The sequence below is a fragment of the Bombyx mori genome, chromosome 24 (genome assembly GCF_030269925.1).
Source record: "Bombyx mori chromosome 24, ASM3026992v2".
Classification (NCBI taxonomy): Eukaryota; Metazoa; Arthropoda; class Insecta; order Lepidoptera; family Bombycidae; genus Bombyx; species Bombyx mori.
In genome coordinates, this window is record NC_085130.1 from 16,761,774 (window position 1) to 16,772,880 (window position 11,107).

Sequence of the window (11,107 nt, forward strand, 5' to 3'; positions counted from 1 at the left end):
GGTTTCTGTATTCGCAGCATATTTACAAAACATATTACATACAACTCCAACCACAACCACAAATAGAGTTTTTACTATATATGTATTATTATCTATATATTAATACGTGAAGCAAAAACCTTGTATCCCTTTTTACGAAAATTGCACGGTCGGAGGAGTATGAAATTTCCCACACTTATAGAGAATATAGAGAAGAAGTGCAAAATGCTAATTTTTTTTTAAATAATGCATAAAAGATACATTAAATCAATAAAGAAAACATTACACACACTACATACCATGTATTTGACGCACACACGCATGCATACTATTTATTGTCAAACTTTTGTTCTTGAAGTCTGTTGTCAAATTGAGAATAGATTAAATATTGTTTGTCTTTGTTAATATTTTTTATAGTGTAGCCTTGGCGAAATTTGTGATTATAGAAGTATAAAATACAATCATAATAGTGTACAAACTTACAATTCCAATTAATTATAGTCGAATTTCGACTACTGCGGGACCTCTAGTATATTATAATCACACATAATAATTTACATACCGTAATTCAATTGGAGTTTTCTAACAACAAAATCATATTTCTGATTTAACCAGCGGATTGCACCCGTGCCTGCGGCTATCAGCTGTTCCTCGGTCGTGATCACTTGTGTTTCTGTCGTTCTGAAATTGAATGAACAATGTATGTTTCTATAAACCATTTTAAGGAAAATTGTAACCATTATGAGACACACATACACATACATGTGTTTTATACACATTAGAGATTATATATATACAAAATACCAATAATTGTTTAACTTTCCCCTTTTTAAGCTGATACTAAAGCTGATTATCAATGTATTGCAGCATGTCTTAAGCATTGTTAGTGACGTGACCATTTTAATTATATAACAGTTTTAATTTGGGTTTTGCATGATATACAGTCAAAACCGTTTACTGCGACATCGTTTAATACAACATGCCGGTTATAATAACCAAGAACAAAGGTCCCGGCTGAATGCCATATGACCGCCTTATTAAAAATATTGCTTTCTACGACATTGGTAATAACGACATACCTCATAAAACGACCACATTTAACTAATATTGCGGAGAATTAGATCTGTTAGAACGACCGGCTAAGCTGTATTGTAAACAATTTGAATAGGTATCCACATTTGTCTTCAATGGCTATTAAAATCAGGAAAGAAAACAATAGGATATAATTTAGTGTAGGGTCTTTTCTAATTCTTAAAAACAAAACACGTGCATGCGGTGATCAAAGCCCGCTTCTTCATATCTCTTCATTTAGTTTGTTACTTATCTATACACAAGACGCACCAAAACTTTGTGGAGTTATTCGTGAAACTTTCAAAATGTCGCAAAGAAAAAGAAAACAAATTAATATTGAAGAAAAATCGCGTATTATGTAAATATATTTTTCTAATAAATCCCTATCGATTTGTTCGTACTTGCACGATACACATTAAACATCACCGGTTGTTACGACTATCGGTTTTTACGACTGAATATGAGCAGTCCCTTCGATGTCGTTATAACAGATTTTGACTGTATAAGTAATTTACTGGTGGCAGGACCTCTTGTGAATCCGCACGGGTAGGTACCACCACCCACCTATTTCTGCTGTGAAGCAGTAATGCGTTTCGGTTTGAAGGACGGGGGGTCAGCTGTTGTAACTATACTGAGACCTTAGAACTTATATCTCAAGGTGAGCGACGCATTTACGTTGTAAATGTCTATGGGCTCCAGTAACCACTTAACACCAGGTGGGCTGTGAGCTCGTGCACTAATCTAAGCAATAAAAAAAAACATAAGGCTGTTCAGTTTAGTCAAAAAAATATTATACCTTTCCGTGGTCTCTGTATTTGGATTCTCAATGATCGCCACTTCGTATTCTTGCTGTTCGACATTACTATTACTAGTTACATTGCTAATCTCAAACTGTTGGAACGTGTTCGGTTGCTCGGTGACTTGTTGCTAGAATTAAAAGTGGTTCATATTACAAGTCGTCGTGGCCTAAAATAAGACGTCTGGTGCATTCGTCTTGAGCGATGCACCGGTGTTCGAATCCCAGGCGGGTACCAATTTTTCTAATGAAATACAAACCCAGCAAATGTTCACGACTGAATTCCATGCTGAAGGAATAATAACAAAAATCAAACCTGCAAAATTATAATTTGCGTAATTACTGGTGGTAGGACCTCTTGTGAGTCCGCGTGGGTAGGTACCACCACCCTGCCTATTTCTGTTGTGAAGCAGTAATGTGTTTCGGTTTGAAAGGTGGGGCAGCCGTTGTAACTATACTGAGACCTTAGAACTTACATCTCAAGGTGGGTGGCGCATTTACGTTGTAAATGTCTATGGGCTCCAGTAACCCCTTAACACCAGGTGGGCTGTGAGCTCGTCCACCCAACTAAGCAATAAATAAAAAATATGCTACTTGCTTTGTATAAAGTTACATTTTAAATATTAAGGCTTTGACTGGTTGGATTCAGAGAAACTTCATGCCAGCACAACTTATTTATTGACCCTGCAGGTGGTTGCTATTATACTTCTTCTTCTTCTTTTAGATAATTTGGCTCCAACGCCTTTGGCATTGATTTTGCCAATGTCAAAGTATTTACAAAAATAACAGGTGCTTAGAGAGGGAAAAAATTACTAAATCTAAATACAAGTAAATTTGGTCGGTTTTTCCATACGCGAATCTGTGGTTTTAAGAACAGCACAAACAAATATATGTTAGACTAACTACTTTAGAGATAAATATTATTAGCAGATAAAAATTTACACAGAATATTTACATGTTTAGAATAGACTAAAGTTAATAAACAATTAATATTAATAGGTCGGGGAATGTCATTGGGAAGGATATCATAAAGAGGGGATACGATATTGGGGCAGTCGAAGAAAATGTGATCCAGGGTACCCTCATCTAATCCACACTCACAAAGAGAATGGTCACGGACTCTAATTTTGGCAAGAAAAACAGGGGAGCAAACATGGCCAAGTCTAAGACGGATTATAGCTGAGACAATTTTTTTAGGAAGATGGCAGTGGGAGGAAAACCAAGGCTTAGAGGGCAGGGTCGGTTGCAAGTTACCATAATGCTTACCTACTGACTGACGAGAAATCTGCCAGCTTTCATTCCAAGATTGAAGCATATCAGATTTTGCCAGAGAATGTAAATCTCGAGTAAAAATTTTGTTATACTTGTTACAGCCCATAACAACAGCCTCCTTGGCACAGGAGTCAGCAAGCTCATTCCCACAAATTCCGCTATGACTTGGGATCCAGACGAGAGTGACATCAAGTCCGGAGCAGTGACATTGAAAAAGAGTTTCTTTAATTTTTAATATAATTTCAAAATTGACTTTTGAATGCGATGGAAATTTAGTTATGTCTTGAAGACAACTTAAGGAGTCCGAAAAAATTACCGATTTACTTAGACCGCGGGTTTTAATAAAAAGAGCTGCTTCTAAAAGAGCAACAGCTTCACCAGAGTACACAGAGGAAGTCTGAGGGAGTTTGTATTTTAGGGAGATTTTAAACTTGGGGATCCATACCGCAGCACCTACAGGACCATTTTGGGATAGTTTAGATGCATCAGTGAATAGGTGATAATGATTAGGCCATTGTAGTTGTACTATGTTCTGAAATTGTAAATTTGCTACTGGGGAGTCTTTATGGATCCCAATATTCAAGAAGGTAGTGGGACGAAATAAAAGACAGTCAAAAGAGAAAAGAAAGAGGGGGAATTTATCATATTGAAAAATTGGAGAAGCTAAATTTTGCAGTTTCTTATACGAGTTGACAAGAGGAGGTACAGATTTATGACGCCAGTATCTAGAGGTTTCGGTCAGTTGAGCAAGTTGGGAAAGTAGAGCTAAAAGGGGGTGGTTTGAGAGAGAAATTACTTTGTAGAAAAATCTATCAGCTAGAAACTGTCTACGCAAGGCTAAAGGAGGTTCAAAACATTCAACTTGTAGGGCATTTATAGGGGAAGATTTCATGGCGCCAGAGATGATTCTGAGGCATTTTGATTGAATACGATTTAGTTTTGTAAGTGCCATTTTATTACAAGGCTCCAAAACAAAGCAACCATAGTCAAAGTGACTTCTAATTAAAGCATTATAAAGAAGCTTCTGGCTGTAAGGATGTGAACCCCACTTAACACCGGAGAGTGCGCGTAGAACATTGATGCTCTTCTCAACTTTATTGCAGATATAGTTTAAATGGTGAACACCGGAGAGTTTAGAATCCAAGAGAATGCCCAAAAACTTAACTTTACTCAAGACTGGAATAGATTGGTTACAAATTTCAATATTTATTTCAGGGATAACTCTCTTACGGGAGAAAGCAACCGCAGAACATTTAGGGATGGACAGGGATAAGCAGTGATCATTCAACCAAGAATTCAGGTTAAACAAAGCAGAATTTAGACAATTACAAGCTTGTGAGAAAGAATTAGATATGGTATAGAGGGCAATATCGTCAGCATATTGGAGGATACGGCAAAAACGGTTCACAGTAGTATCTAAAATAGCAGTGTAAATATTATAAAGCAGAGGACTGAGAACAGAACCCTGAGGTAGACCTTTCCAGGTTCGATGAGAAGAATTTTCACCTAAGATGCGAACTATAATAGATCTGTCATAAAACAAATTGAAGATAAAATTCACAATTCTAGGAGGCATATTCAGGTTAATAAGTTTTTGTCTAAGTAAATGAAGGTCGACATTGTCGTATGCAGAGGAAATATCTAGAAAAACTGCTATAACATGACGATTTTGAGAGAATGCAACACGAATATCTGAAGTGAGGAGGCTCAGGCTGTCCAATGTTCCGTAACCTCGTCTAAAGCCAAACTGACTATTAGGGAGAATAGACCTGTTTTCAACTATCCATTCTAGACGATTTTTTATCAAATGTTCCATAATTTTAGCTAGCACACTCGAGAGAGCAATAGGTCTATATGAACAAGATTGAGCTGGATCCTTGCCTGGTTTTAGAATTGGGATTATCAATTGAGTTTTCCATGAGGCTGGAATAGAACTGGAGAGAAATATATGATTTAAAAGGTTTAGAAAGATTTTTTTAGAAGAGTCAGATAATTTTTTTATAAAAGAGTACGGGAAGCCATCTATACCTGGGGCTGAATCTCGGAGGTTGTCAAGAACACAGCATAGTTCTGCAAATGAGAAGCTGGAATTCATGGGGTCATTAGAGGCGGAGGAGGGAATTAAGGGACAAGGTTTAAAAGGCACAAAGGGTGGGCAGAGTTTGGAGATAAAATCAGGAAGCCAAGACAAGGAATTAGAATTAATATTATTATCAGATTGTGATTTACGAAATGCTTTTATTTTTTTCCATATCAAGGAGGCAGGAGTTCTTGGGGAGAGAGACTCGCAAAAATTACGCCAAGCAAGAGATTTCTTTTGTCGCAAAAATCTTTTAGAGATGGCCGAAATTTTCTGAAATTCTAGGAAATTCTCTAAAGAGAGAATTTTAGAAAATTCAGACTCAGCCTCCTTGCGTTTTTGGACTATTTGGGAGCATTCAGCATCCCACCATGCTGGTGAGGGAATTTTATTTGAAGCTGAATTCTTTAAGGGAATGGTTAGTTCGGCAGCGGAGGATAAAATGGAACAAAATTCTAGGTACAAAAATAGAGTATTTTCATCATTTGCATCAGGAAGAGATTCAAGATTATTTTGAACTAAAGATGAATACTTTTGCCAGTCGGCCTTGTTAAGTCTGAATTTCAAAAGGGGTTCATATGGAATTGAAGATGGGATGGAAGAATCGGCTAGAGTTAGTAATATTGGAAGATGATCACTGCCATGGGAGTTGGACAGAACAGACCAAGAAATCGAGTTAACTAAAGAGGGAGAGGACAAGGACAGGTCTGGGGCACTTGGACTTTGGGATGGGGATACTCTACGGGTGGGAGTTCCATCATTAAGTAGACACAAATTTAATTCATCAAGTTTATCAAGAAATAATGAGGAATTTGAGTCACATAACTCAGAACCCCACATTGTATGGCGTATATTAAAATCTCCTAAGACTAAGAGAGGACATGGAAGAGAGGTTAAGAGTGTCGAAAATTCTAGAATAAGGTTACTGTTAGGGTGAGGGATGTACACTGAGACCACTGTGATGTTAAAGCAGCGAACTGCCACAATGTTAATTGCTGAGGAATGAGGAGGAAGGGTAATGCGAGAAAAAGATATATTTCTTCTGACCAAGATAGCAGTTCCTGCCCAGCCGTCGTCTCTGTCATCGCGGAGACACGAGAACCCGGGCACCCTAAGCAGAGTATCCGGTCTCAACCATGACTCCGCAACAGCAAAGAGGACAGGGTTATATTGATTAGATAGATAAATTATTTCTTGTTTTTTATTTCTGATACTACAACAGTTCCATTGTAGGACCTTCGTCATTATGCTTTGGTTGAGAGTTGACGAGACTAGAGATTAAAGCGTGAATCTGAATCAAGACGTTGTTCGGTAGTATATCATTGAATTTTGATAAAATATTTAGAAGCAGCATTGACATTAATTCCGCGAGATTATCATTTGTAGCAGGGGCACAGGGGGTGGGAGTGCTAAGAGCACAACCATTGGGTAAACAAGAGTTAGGAGGGCTAATAATATCATTGTGAGCATGACGATCATAAGACTTGGAAAGTATTGGTTTAGACGATTTTTCAATAAAAACAGTTTTTTTGTATGAAGTTGACGGAGTATGACGAGAAGATGAGGGGGAGGAAGACGGGAGGGTATTCGAAGATGGAGCTGATCGGCTCAGGAAGATAGGTTTTTGGGGAAGAGAAGAATTGGCAACATCGGCATAGGAGGTGCGGACTGAAGGAAATCTGCGAGCTGCCTCAATATAACTAATATTTTCTTCAGACATAACCATCTTAATTGATCTTTGACGGGCATGTTCGGGGCATTTCGGGTCAGAGGCGGGATGACAACCAGAGCAGAACAAGCAGGTTATGTTATTTTCTGAAACACTACAAGAATTACCTTCATGGGGGCCTGCGCATCGAGAGCAGCGGGCTTGCGATCGACATTGATCACGAATGTGCCCAAAACGACAACACTTTAAACACTGAATAGTGGGAAGAGTATATATGTTTACAGGGAGGGAAACGCTGCAACAATATACATGTTTAGGAAGAACTTGCCCAAGAAAAGAGAGGACAACTGTACCCGTCGGTTCCCATACTGTTTTTCCATCTATTTTCTTTTTCTTATTCATTCTTCTGGCTTTAATGACGGTGGTTGAAACAGACCGACACTCAATCCATGAGACTAGGTCCTCAAGAGACCACTCTACAGGAATTTGTCTCACGACACCCATCCTGGTAACTTGAAAGCGTGGAATAATTGCTGACAATTTGTTAGATGAAAGTAATGGGTTTGTTAAAAATGAATTCGCTTCGTTATATGTTTTAAAAATAATAGCAGCCCTATTTCTACCCATGTTTTTAATTTCATCTATCCCTGAGATCTTACCATTGTAAATAATTTGAGCAATTTTAAGGGTACGGGTGTGGTTCGAAACTGGGGCAAAGTCACCATCTGAACGAGATACATGGACAACAAAAGGGCCAGAGTCAGTTTCAGAGTAATTAAGAACTGAATTGTTATCAAAACCTGGCCGGGTGTAGGTATGTTGATTAGAGGCAGCTGCCGGTAAATGTGGAGCTGATCTTTTTTCTGGGACGCTTAATACGTCTTCCGCAGGGCGTTTTTGTGAAGCTTTTACAGGAGAATTAAGTATTAGAGAAAGATCGTCCATCTCTGAATCTAAAGAAGACCTCCCTCTGTCCGGCGGGACATTTTCGCCCACCGAGGACGACATTGACATAAAAAATACACTTACCAGTTAAATGAAACTTAAACTAATCCACCACCAACAAAAATAGGGCAACACAATTCTTAAAAACACAGAAAAAACGGGAAAAACACTAAAAATAATCGAAACGCGTGTGATCTGACAGATGTCCAACTACCCTCTCATCGTTGCTATTATAGCATTGCATGCATAGCATGCTATAGCATTGCTATTATAGAGAGAAGCCCATTTGATAGTAAGTAATATAATCATTGCTCATAGATATTAATAATGATCGGGGAAAAGCCAAGCTACTGCCTTCTGCTTAGGACTGCTTTCCAATTCCATTTGAAGAAGTACACATCATAATAGAGCTCCAGTAATAGCGTGGAGCAGAATTCAATCCTAAGTGTGATGGTACGTGGCAAAAATGATGAACTTAGGTATTCTTTGGTCACACATTTTCTTCATATTGCACTTTAATTTATTTTTTTTTTGGTAGTTTTTATTTAAAACTCTTAAAGTTCAAATCCTTATTACTACTTTATTACTATATAATGAACAAAATAAACACTGTTTCATTTTATATACTAGTGGCATAGTCCATTAATGCATTTTATACTTAGTAGTATAAATATATGGCCATAGACCTATGACCCCGAAGTAGGTCTTGGGCTCCGACAATCAACTTTGCCACTCATCTCGGAGCTGTGCAACAAACACCTTGCCAGTCCGACACTTGGAGCTCACGTAAATTTCCCTCCACAGCGTCAGACCAGCGGTACTTAGGCCGCCCAAGTACCGCTATACATTTTATAGGTACCATCTAAATAAATTTTAAATATAGAACTGTTATTATAATCATTAATTAGTGTTTTCAAGCCCGAGCTTGGGTGATAATCAAAGTAGTATGCCTAGACTACAATAACCAACCTTGTAGAGCTTCGAAAGAGGATCTAAATAGAATTTTACTCACAGTACTGACTTCAGTGTTGTTTTGTACGAAGTTACCGGTCTCCTCTTCCGGTTCACCTTTGACGTCATATATCGTTTCTGCCATAACTATTCTGCCCGAGGAGTCCATAGTCCACATACCGCCAAAGGCAAAATTCGAGGGGTTCCCGCTCTGCTCGTAAAGGATGACAGTGTTCGGACCGAGCTGCACTGGCTCCCCTTTCATGTTGACGAAGACAGGCTGCTCGAAGTTCCCTTCGACTAACTGGCCAGTGTGCACTATTTGTTGACCCTCAACGGGTACTTCAACGACTTGATTCGACACGACTTCAACTTTTTCTTTTTCGTCACTTTTACGATTGACCATAGTCTTCTTCTTCTCGCCCTCGCCAGGTTCGTCACTTTTACGTTTTATAACAGTCTTCTTTTTACTTTTCTTGTCCATTTTTTAAAATTTTTAATTTTATAACACTATTAAATAAACTTTATTGTCAACGCCGCACCCAGTCAACGACATTGTACGATCTTAGTTGAGATTCTCATTGATACTTAGTGTATTTAACAGTTTTAAATGAAAACCGATGGCATTCTGTGATGTAAATAAACATTAGTCTTTGTTTTCCGTGTGTAATTTGAGAAATGTCGGTTTGCGGCAGTGTGAAAAGGACAACTCAGTGAGACGCCATTTTTGATCATTGATGAAAGATGTTCTCTCTTTCTATTTAACGTTCCATTTCTTTCTAGCTTGCTTTAAATTTAGTCGATTATTTGATTAGTTTTTTTTTTTTATAACAAAACTAACTAAAGTGCCTTATTCACGATCCATCTTGCTGTACGTCCCGCCAAGGCCATGCACGATGCACGATGCATTTAGCGCTTTAAGCGCCTTATTCACGATCCATCTTGCTGTACGTCCCGCCAAGGCCATGCACGATGCACGATGCATTTAGCGCTTTATTCACGATCCATCACGGCTGTACGTCAGCTCAAGGCCGCAATTAATAATAATTATCGACGTACGTCAAGCCTATTCATGATCGTTTTGCATCGTGCATCGTGCATGGCCTTGGCGGGACGTACAGCAAGATGGATCGTGAATAAGGCACTTTATAAACAAATTAGTAAAGTTGTCAACAAAAAACATTATGAGTCTTTTGGGGGGGAACGCGTAGAGCGAAGTTGCGTGAATTGTTTTATATTGTTAATGTAGTGTTTCTCCAGCTTTAAATGTGTTATAACAGAATTAACTGTTTAGCATCTATGGAGAAATGTAGAAAAATGAAACTTAACTGCTGTACGTGGATTTTCAAGTTCTTCAAAAAAGTCCACAAGCTTCATTAAAAAACCACAGCTTCGCTTTACTTTAATATATATATCCATCTCATCACGTTTCATTTAATTACGTGTGAACTGCTACGTAAAAATTATATTTAAGTTAGACTGTAAGGCTTCGTAGCCGTTAGCCGTAAGTAGATTATTTAAAAAAACTATTGTTTTTGGCGGGAACGCAAAGTAGCAAGATAAAATTGCTATTGTAGCAAGATAAAATTGCTATTGCAGTGATTCTAGATAAATCGTCATCAGTCTGGTGAAGTTGAAATATGTTGTTATGATAACAATGTAATGGTTAAAACATTTTTAAGACAAGCAGACTTGTGAAGTCGTCGTGGCCTAAAGGATAAGACGTCCGGTGCATTCGTATGTAGCGATGCACCGGTGTTCGAATCCCGCAGGCGGGTACCAATTTTTTTAATGAAATACGTACTCCACAAATGTTCACGATTGACTTCCACGGTGAAGGAATAACATCGTGTAATAAAAACCAAACCCGCAAAATTATAATTTGCGTAATCACTGGTGGTGGACCTCTTGTGAGTCCGCACGGGTAGGTACCACCACCCCGCCTATTTCCGCCGTGAAGCAGTAATGCGTTTCGGTTCGAAGGGTGAGGTAGCCGTTGTAACTATACTGAGACCTTAGAACTTATATCTCGTGGTGGGTGGCGCATTTACGTTGTAGATGTCTATGGGCTCCAGTAACCACTTAACACCAGGTGGGCTGTGAGCTCGTCCATCCATCTAAGCAACAAAAAAAAAACATACAAATAATAATCATCGTAATAGATCATCATCAGCTTTCGGAGCACTGTCGCGCTGGTCAGCGTCCTCGTCGAACCCGTCACTTGCTCGGCGAGTAAATTAACCCACAGACACAGCCCACTGAGTTTCTCGCCGAATCTTCTCAGTGGGTCTCTTGCTAGGGTCAGTGTTAGCAACACCTCCAGTTTGAGCCCCGAGAGCTCACC

At 38.7% G+C, this 11,107-nt stretch overlaps 1 protein-coding gene across 2 annotated transcripts in view; it reads right to left on the reverse strand.

Annotated features, from left to right (window-relative positions):
• The window catches only part of LOC101737485 (uncharacterized), a 35,758-nt gene extending 25,955 nt beyond the window's left edge, over nt 1-9,803 (reverse strand). For both annotated transcript variants that reach the window (XM_012690632.4, XM_004926452.5), the window contains exons 1-3: nt 8,825-9,803; nt 1,847-1,977; nt 542-660 (exon numbers count right to left, since the gene is read on the reverse strand). In XM_012690632.4, coding sequence (XP_012546086.2) covers nt 542-660; nt 1,847-1,977; nt 8,825-9,247 — 673 coding nt within the window. In that variant the 5' untranslated portion in view covers nt 9,248-9,803. The remainder of the gene's footprint in view (nt 1-541; nt 661-1,846; nt 1,978-8,824) is intronic.
• Between the last annotated feature and the right edge of the window lie 1,304 nt (nt 9,804-11,107).